At 37.8% G+C, this 12,457-nt stretch overlaps 1 protein-coding gene and 1 long non-coding RNA gene across 2 annotated transcripts; one reads left to right on the plus strand and one right to left on the minus strand.

Annotated features, from left to right (window-relative positions):
- The first annotated feature begins 152 nt into the window (after positions 1-152).
- Positions 153-11,895, plus strand: LOC122652087. Its single transcript, XR_006331555.1, has 3 exons — positions 153-323; positions 6,406-6,417; positions 11,884-11,895. It is a non-coding gene; the product is annotated as an uncharacterized LOC122652087 (long non-coding RNA).
- LOC122652086 (riboflavin biosynthesis protein PYRD, chloroplastic) lies at positions 705-3,406 on the minus strand. Its single transcript, XM_043845756.1, has 3 exons — positions 2,533-3,406; positions 1,907-2,205; positions 705-1,348 (listed from the first exon to the last, which is right to left on the minus strand). The coding sequence occupies exons 1-3, from the start codon at positions 2,914-2,916 to the stop codon at positions 736-738; spliced, it is 1,296 nt and encodes a 431-aa protein (XP_043701691.1). The 5' UTR covers positions 2,917-3,406; the 3' UTR covers positions 705-735.
- Positions 11,896-12,457: the final 562 nt, after the last annotated feature.

The raw sequence follows: 12,457 nt of genomic DNA on the forward strand, positions 1-12,457 counted from the left end.
TTCTTTGATATATAACAAAAGTTTGTTTTCACTGTAATTCACTAAAATTGAAATTTTATGCATTGAGATAAACTGTGTTCTTTTGAATTTCAGTGTATGTTTTTCTATTTTTTTAATAAATTACCAAGAAAAAACCTTAATAAGTGCAAATTAGTAAAGTGGGTTTACAAATTTTAAAAATTTTACATCAATTTTACAGCCAACCAAACAACTTAGCTAAATTAATTTCACTTCACTTCTTTGCAACCAAACGTCTTAAAAGGGAGAAAAAAAATTTCTTTCACTTCCCTTTCCCGTTTCCCTTTCAACCAAACGGAGCCTAAGTAAAACTAGAAAACCAAATCCAAATATTTTAAGAATAAAAATATATTATCACAATTCTACTCTTCTACCGTATTCTCTGCAATGCAAACAGCCAAAAGCCAAAATTAATTCTTGGGGTTTTTCAGTGATGAATGTTTTATGTTTAAATTCTCTATCATTTTATCTACTCCAAGTTCAAAGTCAATGAACATTCATCTCTGAGCATACTAAAACTTTTCAAATCAAAGTCAATAGTAAATAACATGTCAAGATATGAAAAACAACAAATTGTTTTCTGAGAAAGAAAAAAACCACAACAATTGAGAGAGAGAGAACTTATCAAGAAACCTCTTTCCTTCTCTTAATTCCACACAAGCATCCTACTTCATTGCATGATTCAGAGTCATCACTTGATTTGTTCGAGGGTCTCATCTAACTCTCACAAAAATAGCCATCCACCAAAACGATCTCCCTTATAGTCCTTGATTTTAAGTTTCTTAAACCAAGAGATCTCTTATCTGAGTTCTTTAATGCAAGAACTGAACTTCCTTCACCCTGATTCCAGAGTGGTACCACTTCCATCACTACTTTCTGTAACAACCCTTGCACAAGACCCTCTTCAAGCAGCTCTCGAAAATCAGTGCAATCCCCCTGCAAGTCCATCAAAACACTACACAACCCCTGCTTTGCACAATAATCCAGGATTATATTTAAATTTATCTGATCAAATGCCACAATTTCAATTCCCTGTTGAGCCATTTCTAGGCCAGCAACTATGCTTTTTGTGGTAAAAATTATCACCCGGGAAGTGGTCTCTGTGGTGAGAACAGGCAACTGTAATAATGATTCTGGACGTGTAGCTATGATAATTTGTAGAGGTTGATTGGCTCTAGGTTCTTTGGATATAGGGAAGGACAGAGAAGATGTGGCACTAGAAAGCATAACTGCATCATATTCCTGAAGTAATTCTGAATAGTATCCACCGGCCTCTGTGGCTCCATGTCCTATTTGATTTAGGATGCAGCCATTGACTGACAGAGAGTATCTGCAAGTCAAAAAGAAAATGGGAATAAGAACATAACAATTCATACTTATAATGAGGAGCTTCCTAAGAAATTTACTTATTAAAGATTAAAAATTTCTATAATCAAAGTTTACAGAAAATAAAGTCAGGTACAAAAAGATTTTGTTATAGGTGTACATTTAGTATCAACAATCAATACTTCTAGCTAGATCTCTTGAGACGTTCAAATTTTGTGGTAGTCATACTATGAAATTGATAACTCATGGACAAACTAAGTTTAAAAGCCAAATCTAGAGCATATACACAAATTATTTGACAATTAGGCTGTGTTTGGTATGCATTCTTGGGATACATTCCAAGTCAATTTTGCATTCTCGGATCATAAAAATAGTTGTCATTATCGTCCAAGAATGCGAAATCGACCTAGAATACATTCCAAGAATGTATATCAAACGCAGCCTTAATTTAGGCTACACTTCTGTATGAAACAACTGCACAATAAAAAGATCTATTTTTTTTATTTATGCTTGGAGGGTTTAAATTCTTTCTAAACCGAGAGGAGTAGTCAACTTAGTCTACCTAAGCGTGGTGAAAGGCTTCCCTGTAAGCATTCGATGGATATATGCTTCATTAAGCCTCCTGCATAGTTCTTCCTCAATACCCGTCCTCACATAAATTCCAGAGTCTCTTAGCCTTTCTACACCTTTTGAAGCCACAATTGGGTTTGGGTCCACCATTCCAACCACCACCTCTTTCACCTTGGCCCGAATCAATGCTTCAGTGCAGGGTGGAGTTCTCCCATGATGGTTACAAGGTTCTAAGCTGACATAAGCTGTTGCATTTTCAGCCAAATCCCCAGCATCCCTCAAGGCAAAAACCTACACATTTCACAGATTACCTCAAAAACCTCACCAGCAGTTGCACAAATCAATAACAAAATTCCTCTCTTTCATACTATACCTAAACAATAAACCAAACTGAAATATTTTTTTCTGCGAAAATGAGCAAGAGAAAGATCACCAAAAAATAAAAATAAAAAGGTAATAAAACACGAATATTTAAATGAGCATAGGAAAAGGAAAAATAACAGATATAGTCCAATATACCTACTGCAAATCAAGGTCAATAAACTTAAAACTTGACAATGTAGTTTGTATTTTTCAAGTAAATAAAGAAAAACTGGAAAAAGTTCAAACGATCGTTACCTCAGCATGAGGCTGCCCTGCTTTTGGGTGAAACCCTTCACCTACAATATGTCCATCGTTGACAATGACACATCCAACCATGGGGTTTGGGCTTGTGCACCCAATTGCCTTTCTTGCAAGCTCCACACACCTCCTCATATAAAAACTATCATCATTTTCTTTGAAACCCTCACATCTGATACTAACTAAACCATCATGCTTCCTCCAACTAGTTAAAGATTCAGTAACCTTTCTCAAACTACAAAACTCACTAATGAAATTTGAGTTGGAGAGACCTTTACTATATGAGCCTATGGGCTGGAAGCGGATGGAACAAAAAGAAAAAATTGGTAGACAAGGTGCATTAGGATAATATTTTGATGGAGCAAGTGTTTGAAGTTGCATCTCTGAGAATTGGAAGAAAAAACAAGACGAGAAAATATGAGAACAGAAGACAATTGTGGTTGATATCCAACTCAAGAATAACTACGGTTTCAATTTCATTCTATACTCAAAACTCGAGTTTGTTTTTTATTTTTTTGGGCTGAAGTGGAATGATGGTGCATTTAGGATTTGATATTTTTTGTATATTCTATGAACGCAAAAAATGAGTTTTGGTGCTACAGGATGTACCTCAAGCAGCGGTATTATTTAGGACAGAAGATGGGGAAACATGAAATGCAACAACAGAATCTAGCATTTCCCTTGATAGTAAGACCAGGATCATCCGTCCATCGGTATTTGAGAACAATACAGCATGTGGAGTATAACCAAACTTGAAACAATCTTAGAGCCAGGAACACAGAACAGGGTGAGTGGTGAGAACGAAGAATCGAACGAGTTAAAAAACCATCACTGCCACCCTGTTTGTCCAATAGCTGCAAAAAAAGGGGGGAAAAAATCTCACATGAATAGATGAAATGTAGATAATAATTAAGAAAGTAATAGCATTCGTTTCCTCAAATCTCAACCTCCAACCTCAATCGTTCATTCTTTATTTCCAAGACCATAAACCAAGATAGTGAGTTGAATGAATGAATTAGCAAGCCATCAATATAAATCATAAAACATAGGCAGCATAAATATGTTTCACATGACTAACTGATTTATTAATTATACGAAGGATTTCTTATGGAAGAATCTACGAAAATATTAATAGAAAAATAGGTATAATAAATATAATACATTTAAAAGAAGGTTTCTATTAGCATATACTATCAAAAGAGACCTTGAATGCACCCTTGCTTTCTCATGTCATTTCAACATTTTATTAAAGTCATTTCTTTAGATAAAAGATTCTACCATTTAGTTAAGAACAGCCAATATGAAACCATACACCTTTGACGGGGGAAAATAGTATGGAAATGGGGTAGTAATATTCAATTTGTCGACTTTTCAATGGTCATAAACATGACAACCATCTAATGTCTGTGTGAATAGTGAATACAACCTAATTATCTCACTATCGAAATACTTATCCCATTATTTGGGACTTTATAACATTTTATAGCAACAATAACACTAATAAATAATCAACAAAAACGTGAATGGGGAGGGAAAGAGCATAATCTTCCTTCTCCTTTACTGTGTCTATTATAGTAACAAACTAGAAAAAATCTACAGTTCAAATTTTCAATAACATAATTGGGGTATAAGTAATATTATTTAAATTTTAGAGATAAACATAAGATTCAGTTGTCATGTCAAGCATGATAAGACGGAAAGTGAAAGGGAGAACCCCCCCCCCCCCCCTCAAAAACAAAAAAACAAAAACAAGTCAACTTCTCCCAAGGACTTTGTAAAGCTTCATAAAATGGAAGGAGCAAACTCGCAAACCATATGATGGAAGGGATTTAGCTTCTAAAAGCACCCACCCTAAAATTATAATAGAACATTAGAACTAGAACCCAGATTACACAAAACTAAAAGCAAAGTAAAATGTCACTGAAACTACCATGAACACACTCCAAACAAGCATCATGGACAACATATCTACACACTCCTTCAGAGTTAATGATCCACTGGAGCTTGTTCCAAGACATCTATGGAATGGCTGCTTAAGAGTATTTTGATGGGCCTGAGGCTATGTAGTTTGGCAGCCTATCCTCCACGGACCTCTAAAATGAATGGAACTCCCATCATCTGATTAGCATTTTCAAATTGTCTGTGATTTTCATTCTAAATGCAAGTCTCATGAGGCAGGCCATGAACATCAACACATAACATTCCAAATATACCGCGAGCATCAACTAACAAAGACACATAATGAAGAAGTAACAATCCCAAAACATGAAGGTTGGCCCCCAGCCCCATCACATGCAAGCTCATTAGCTACAGGTTTTCTAGAACAAGCTCACCACAAAAATGATCTGCATGGAGTTTAGACATAGTAAAGAAACAGATTTTGTGTAGGTAGCATAAGTGGACAACAAAAGCTAGAATCTGCTTCTAAACCCCCTCCCCCGATGAAAATATAATTGTTGGGATTTGCAGTGGACCTTGATTAAATAACCTTATGTGAACATGGAAAATATCTACAGTTGGACATAAGTAAATATTATCTATTTGAAAATTTTGTACAAAGAAGTGCATGATGGACTTACTCTTCCGATTACTATCAAAGTATCAAGTGAATGTCATTATACAGTTAGAATTGTTTACAAAAAAGGCAGCTTCAATTGCAGGGTATGAAGCTCAGTACATAGTATCATCTAAGTAACTAAATGAAGTTCCACAAGAATTAAGAGATAGGTCAGGAATGTACTAATTCAAGCAACTAATAGAAAATAGAATGATCATTCAAGTAAATCATTACTACAGTTGAGGACCTACTCAAGCAACTTGACAATCAAGATTATTAATCTTAGAATTGCAAGTAATGATTCAACCAATAGAATACAACTGATTCAACCACCACGTTACAGATCAAAAGCAGGACTGAGTACTAGTGTTCAATTGTTCATTGTTTAAATGTCTTAATGTCATGATTCCTGCAGTTGTATTCCTTACAACGAATCGGGATGAAATTAATGGAAGTTAAAAGCAGCAACAGTAAAAGCATTAGAAGAGTTTGTTGCTATTCTCTACATTTATGTCTCTGGAATGCAACTTAACCTGGTTGAAGCAGTTGACTTAGCCTGGCTGGACCGACATGACCCACTTTGGAAGCCCAAACCAAGGACTGGTCCTAAACCGGTTTTCTGGTCTGGCAAGGGCTGGTAGTTCACTTAGGAGTTAGGATGCAATATTTAATTTGGTTTATTTTATATCATGGGTAGATTACGTAGGAGTATCTTAGGTAGTGTCCTTTCTTTAGCTATGGTCTATTTTAGTAGATTCCATTTTGGGTTGTTTCTATTTTAGTTAGGTTTCTATGCTATTCTCTATTTATTCATTGTAATCGTACAAGAGAAACAGATTTGAAGATTTGATTAATGAAAGTTGTTTGTGAAGCTCTGTGAGAGTGTGTGTGTGTGTGTGTGAACGTGAGGTCCCTCTTCCCTTCCCCTCCTTTCTTCTAATTCTTCTACTGTCTTTCTGTGAAGCCTACCATAGCAGACCACCCCGCTGGTTCTGCATTATCTGGTATCAAAGCCCAAAGGATCCATCCCCTTCCTGTCCATCTCTCTTATCCCATTCTTGTAAGCATTCAAATCTCCAATTCTTCTCTTTACCTACCTTAATTTTAATCTTCAAAATTAAGTCCCTTTTGTTTCTACATGTAAAATCTGGATTTTCTGTTTTAGAAAATTGAATGGAATCTCCCCTCCCCCTCCCTCATGATCTTCTCTTCTTTTTTTCTCCTTCTTATCCTCCCTCTATATTCTAACCGATAGCCTATTTTCCCCTTTCTTTGTTGCTGCCATAGGTTTTGAAATCTACTGTATTTGGCAGAAAAAGCTTAATGTGTGTTTGATAATTGAATTATCTCCTTACACAATCAATAAAAGAGAGTTTCTTCTGTTCCTGAATTTGTTTCCTTACTAGTATATGACAGTTTGATTTCTCCTTCGTAAAGTGTGAATATAAACAGTTTGTATAAGAGGAAGAGAAATGCCAATGCCGAGGACAGAATAAAGAGACGAGAGAATGGAAGAGAGAAAACAACCCTAACAAACTACTCGCAGTCCTCAATTGTCCAAGGCAATGCAATAAATAAACAAAACAAAACCAAAAAAAAACAGTTGAAAGGGAAGAGGAATGGCACCTTCCAGAGGCCCTGCAAAGGACGTGACGGCGTGGGGGTGCAGTTGACGATCTTCACGAAATGCTCAGGTTCCCATTTCCGCCTTCCCTGCCGTTCCTTGCCCTTCTTCCTCTGTCTCCTAGAGGATCTATCCCCACTACCGGGGCTCGTTCGGTTGGCCAAGGACTGATAAATCTCCGACATCAAACAGAAGAAACGGAAGAGCGAGAGAGAAAAACAGAGACAGCGAGCGAGAGAGCGAGAGAGCGAGAGAGAAAGTCAGGAGAGATAGATGGTACCTGAGGTCGTCGATGGATCTACCAAGCTTGCCGCCGTTAGGATTTTCTTCTCAGACCCTGTGATGTGAAGAGGACGACCTTGCGAGAGCTGGGTAAGTGGTTAGGTATGGTTTCAATTTTATCGAGAACAAGTCTGCAATTTTGGGCTGAGAAACGACAAAACATCTGTCAAAAACTTTTAGGGAACATAAATTTTGATTTTTGTTTAAAAAACAGTCACAACACTTTGTTATTAAACGATTTTTTTATGTTTGTGTGTTTCTTAAAATAAAAAATTACTAGAAACTGTTTCTCGTAAGGTTATCAATCAAGCCCAAAATTATTTCCTAACATATCCCCAACCCACGATTCTTTCTTTACTTTTTTGTTTCCCTAAACTGCCCCTCTTTTCCGCTTATCCCTTCTATCCATATTCTAATTTGTTTTCATATTTAACCCTCTCCTATACGTTATACTTGTGCTTATCATTGAAATTTCCATATTTATACTTCTGCCATCCGTTTATTTACTGTTTTGCCATTCAATCTTTGTCTTTTGAGTGTTTTCTTGCTTTAGCATAACCACGGTAACCAACAGTGAACTTCACCAGCAGTTAAATTCTTATAAGGCTGAAATAGATGCCAAATTGGACACTCTTATCACCACTATTAATTCCATTCAAACAATGATGGAATCTATGCAAGCTTCGATTGATCGATTGGTGGCTTCTGAGAAAGGAAAGAGTCCCATGCTATTTATGGAATCTTCGAATCACATCCCACCACCACCACCAACACCACTACCATCATATGGGGTTGGACAATATGAAGGAGTGGACAAAGCAGCAAAGTTGGAAATCCTTTATTTTTATGGGCACCACGACCCGAAGCAATATCTTGACTGGGTTCATAGCTTGAAAATTTTCTTTAGATGGTACAATTTGCTAGAGGCCAGGAAACTAATATTTGCAGAGGGTAAGTTGAAAGGCATGGCCCGAGTTTGGTGGATCAAACATCAACAGCAGAACTGTACTCGAGGTCTTGGCTAAGTTACTACATGGGCTGAGATGCGCACTACAATGGACCGAAGATTCCAACCGGCTGATTACAAGCAACGCATACACCTCAAATTTGTGCAGTTGAGGCAAGATAATTTGTCAGTTGAGGAGACGTAGCCAAGTTCTATTACTTAGCCACTCGATCTAAGTTTGAGTGGGACGAGGAAGTCTTAGTGGCGCAGTTCTGCAATGGCTTGCAACCAGAAATCAGTGTCGCAGTTGCCGCCAGTAGATTACCTACTATGGAGGAAGCAGTTCAGGTGGCCTATCAGATTGAGGAAAATTTGAGGAAACATTATAATCGAAGAAAGTTTACTGACACATATTCTAGAGGTGGTAGTTTTCGCCCACATCAGTCTTCTTTTCAGGAGAAGTCAGCTTCGGTTAATAAACCACAAGCTAGTGATTCTTCTGTGGCACCTACACTACCAGTTCGTCCTTACTCCCCACCTCGGTGAGGTTATGTCTGTGTGACTACACAAGACCCAATAAGTAAGATTTCCTCTTCATTCAACTTCTTTTAAGTTCTAACCTCCCTTTCTCCCTCTGAGTCCTTTGGGTGAGATATATAGATTCTCTGTTTGTTTGTTTATTAAAATGCATTAATAATTATTGATATTCTTTTCAATCAACAAGATGTTGGTAGCCCAAATTTTCCATATCTTCAATTTTAAGAATGGAAGAAAAAGAAAAGGAGGAGAAAATTCATGGAGGAAGATACTGGCAACAAAAATTTTCCATATCTTCAATTTTTTAGAATGGAAGAAAAAGAAAACAAGGAGAGAATTCATGGAAGAATAGTTAATGCTATGAAGTCTTAAAAAAATCAAAGAAGTAGGGGGGGGGGTGTGCTCAGGTGTAGGGCAGCAAGGGGGGTGTGTGCTCAGGTATTGGGCAGCAAGGCGGGGGGTGCTCAAGTGTAGGGCAGCAATGGGGTGGTGTGTGCTCAGGTGTTGAGCAGCAAGGGGAGTGTGTGCTCAGTTGTAGGGCAGCAAGGAGGGGTGTGTGTGTGCTCAGGTATTGGGCAGCAAGGGGGGGGTGTGTGTACTCAGGTATTGGGCAGCAAGGGGGGTGTGTGTTCAGGTATTGGGCAGCAGGGGGGTGTGTGTGTTCAGTTGTAGGGTAGCAAGGAGGGGTGTGTGCTCAGGTATTTTAGTGGAAATAAGCCTTGAGTTGGGTTACACATGCATTGGGCCTTGACCCAATGGGGGTCTGGCTTGAATTGTGAAGGCATCCTGCCTTGGTGAGGTCTATCACTTTCTTAAAGTTAATTGAGAAGTTGCCAAATTTTTTGGGTTGTGTTGTTGCAAGTGGCGTTTGAGCATTGATATTTGAGGGTTGTGTGCTCCACATTGGAGGTTGTAGTAGTGTCATGCTCTTAAAGAGGAACTGACTTTCCTCAAATTGCATTGTAGGTCGAGGTTCCATATTGGAGGTTGTAGCAGTATCTTTCCTTAAGAATATATATACCCTTCCCGACAACTTTCATTTACAAATTCAAGGTTAGAATATAGAGGGAGGATAAGATGGAGAAAAAAAGAAGAGAAGATCATGAGGGAGGGGGAGGGGAGATTCCACTCAAAAAAATAAGAGAAGATCATGCAGGTGCAACTGTGCATTGATAGTATGCTCTAGAACATGTGTTGCCACTGGCAGCTATTGCTCATCTATAGATACACGAACAACTTAACCTCACCTTTTTCAAAGAAAACCCATTTAACATACTTATAGATGATTCTTTCTCTGTTTTGGGTGATCTTGTTCTGTTTGTCGATTCTGGTTCTTCTATATTAGAGCCTTTTGCATTACCTCCTTTTTAGGAGAGACATGATTAGACAAAAACATAGTATTGCTGAATTATAGGTAGCATCTAGATAAATGAAATTGGGGTCCAGATTCTAATTTTGGTTCAATTTAGTAGTCTATAAATCTGTAGCATTGTACCAATTGATTAGAGTGAGTTTTGAATTGACGAAAATTGATTTCTGGTTGGCTTTGATAGCTACTAGTTTTGAATGTCTTAGCTGTCTATTGGTTCATTGCTTGGACAGTAATGAGAGGGGGGGGGATGGTGGGAATGGACTATTGACTCATGATTCATGAATGGTATGGTGGCATCCCATTGATCAATAAACGCAATTAGTAACTTGTGTTTTGATCTATGTGTGTGCTATAGTTTCTGTTCTTTACTCTAGGAGGCATGAACCCCCTTCACCAATCACCTCCCATTGTATTAGATTAGAATATAAAGATTATGTTGAGGGAATTATATATCAGGAAATGGATCATAATACAAGGAGGATTTTCATGTCACCGAGTCTGGGTAGTAGTCAGTTCTACTGCTACTTATGTCACCAAGTTTCTTTTTATATGTTCTCATATATCTGATTGCCAAATAGCAGTTTGAAAGCCCTTATATATATCACTGCAGTTTGTACCCTCATGATCAACTTTCATTTGATGTTTCTTTAAACCGGCCAAAACAGAGGACCCAACCATGGTGGTAATATAGATAATCCAATTTCTTTTTTCGAGTCTTTATGTCATAATAAATTGTATGGATAGATGAACTTGTATTGATATCTAAACCTTGAATTCTACTTGTATCTAATCCAATTTAGTATGGATGTGCACTATGGATATATTTATTGAGCATGAATTTAGTTGATGTGTACTATGGATATATATATTGCTTTTCCAGTTTGTTCCAAACAGTGATATACATGATCCTAATATTTTTAGATTTAATTGTAGTTTTATTGTTCTTTGAAAGTGAACCGTAGCAGAATTATCATAATAAATTTTAGTGGTTTTGAGATGCTATCTACCACTAGTGAAGTCCTAAAATGAAATTTCTTAACAAAATAGTCTATGTCATGGCATCATAGCTGGCATAGTGGAGACTGCAATCAGTGATTGCTTTGCACTCCTCCATGAAATAATAGTCCCACTTCCTAGCAAAAAAATATATCTTGAATTAGATTTTCTAGTATCGAAGCATGAGCTGGTGAATCCATAATGACTGGAATATGATGGAAGCTACTTCTGTTAACTAGAGAAATTCAAGACGCAAAGGAAAGGTCAAGGATATTTAAAGATATCCTTGATGCTGTTCAGAAGCTTGATTTAAACAAAAGAAGAAATTAAAACCCCATTTGAGCATTTTTGGCATCTTGCTTTGTTGTAGACTTTTATTGGACCATAAAACTTTTAATTACAATGTTTATTTTAACCTTTATTATTTAAAGTACATTATTCAAGACAAATATTATAAAAATTGGTCACATTACATGTTCCCATAAACAGATTTTATCAAGCACCAATGGTGTTCCAATTGTCTTCTGGAAACGTTTCCAGAACAGGTTTACCAAGCGGGTCAAAAATGGTTTCTCAACACAGAAAATGAAAAAACTGTTCTGCTGTTTCTCAGCACATAACCAGAACAGAAACACCCGTATGGTTATCAAGCGGGCACAAAGTAAATGGGGAAAGTTATCGATTTTGCGAGATGAGAAGACACTTCGTCTTCAACCTTTGACCGAGAGAAGAACCAGGGGAGGAGACTGCAAATTCGATGAAGCCAACTACTCTGGTGGGTGGGGGATTCTACTTCGTCTGCTCTGAGTTCGACTGCAATGTGGACGCAAACTTCTGAACCAGGTATGTAAATTTCTTTCTTCTGCTTCGATTTTCTGTTTCTCTTTTTTTTTTTTTTTTCTTTTCTGTTTCTGGTTTCTGGCGGAACCCTATGGGGTGGAATCGAAACGATGGAGTTGGGGAGAAGGATGAATGGATGGGGTTTTTTGGTGCTTTTTTGTTTTTAATTTTTGGTCGCTGTTACAGCGAGGAAGAAAGGGATTGTTGCGGTTGGGGTTTCAGTGGAGTTGAAGGAGAGAAAGAAGGGTATGGGTGCTGCAGAAAATGGAAAGGGGATGGGGGTACTGGTGTGACGGTAGGACAACTGGAAAGATAAGAAACAGATAGACCTTATTCTCCACCTCAGTGTGGATATGGTAGGAATTCGGTGATGCCGAAAACGGCTATTCCGTGCTTCACGTGCAAGGGGTATGGCCATATGATTGCTCAGTGCCCTTGGTAGCCCACATTGACAAGCCATTTGATCCAAAGAAGCAACGGCCCACAGGGACAGCCAATCTGGTGGTTGAACATGAGCGTGAGCCTAGTGAGATTGATGTTGATAGTGATAGCGAGCGTTAGTAGTGCTATGTTATTCACCCCCTCTTGGCTACACAGAAAGTTTCCAATGAGGAAGATAAAGATTGGCAGTATTTTTTAGACCAGGATGCGATGCAATGACAAAAAATGTGATATGGTGATTGATTCAAGAAGTTGCACCAACATTGTCGCTGAAGATGTTGTTTGCAAGTTGGGTTTAAAGACGGAACCTCATCCGAATCCCTACAA

The sequence above is a fragment of the Telopea speciosissima genome, chromosome 2 (assembly GCF_018873765.1).
Source record: "Telopea speciosissima isolate NSW1024214 ecotype Mountain lineage chromosome 2, Tspe_v1, whole genome shotgun sequence".
In the NCBI taxonomy this organism is placed as follows: domain Eukaryota; kingdom Viridiplantae; phylum Streptophyta; class Magnoliopsida; order Proteales; family Proteaceae; genus Telopea; species Telopea speciosissima.

What these genes read in the sequence shown, in the direction of transcription:
- LOC122652086 (XM_043845756.1), bottom strand. Translation starts at nt 2,916, where the DNA reads ATGCAACTTCAAACACTTGCTCCATCAAAATATTATCCTAATGCACCT. An exon ending in CAGGGCAGCCTCATGCTGAG is followed by an intron (nt 2,206 to 2,532) that starts GTAACGATCGTT and finishes TGAAATGTGTAG; the next exon opens with GTTTTTGCCTTGAGGGATGC. An exon ending in AAGCCTTTCACCACGCTTAG is followed by an intron (nt 1,349 to 1,906) that starts GTAGACTAAGTT and finishes TTTGACTTGCAG; the next exon opens with ATACTCTCTGTCAGTCAATG.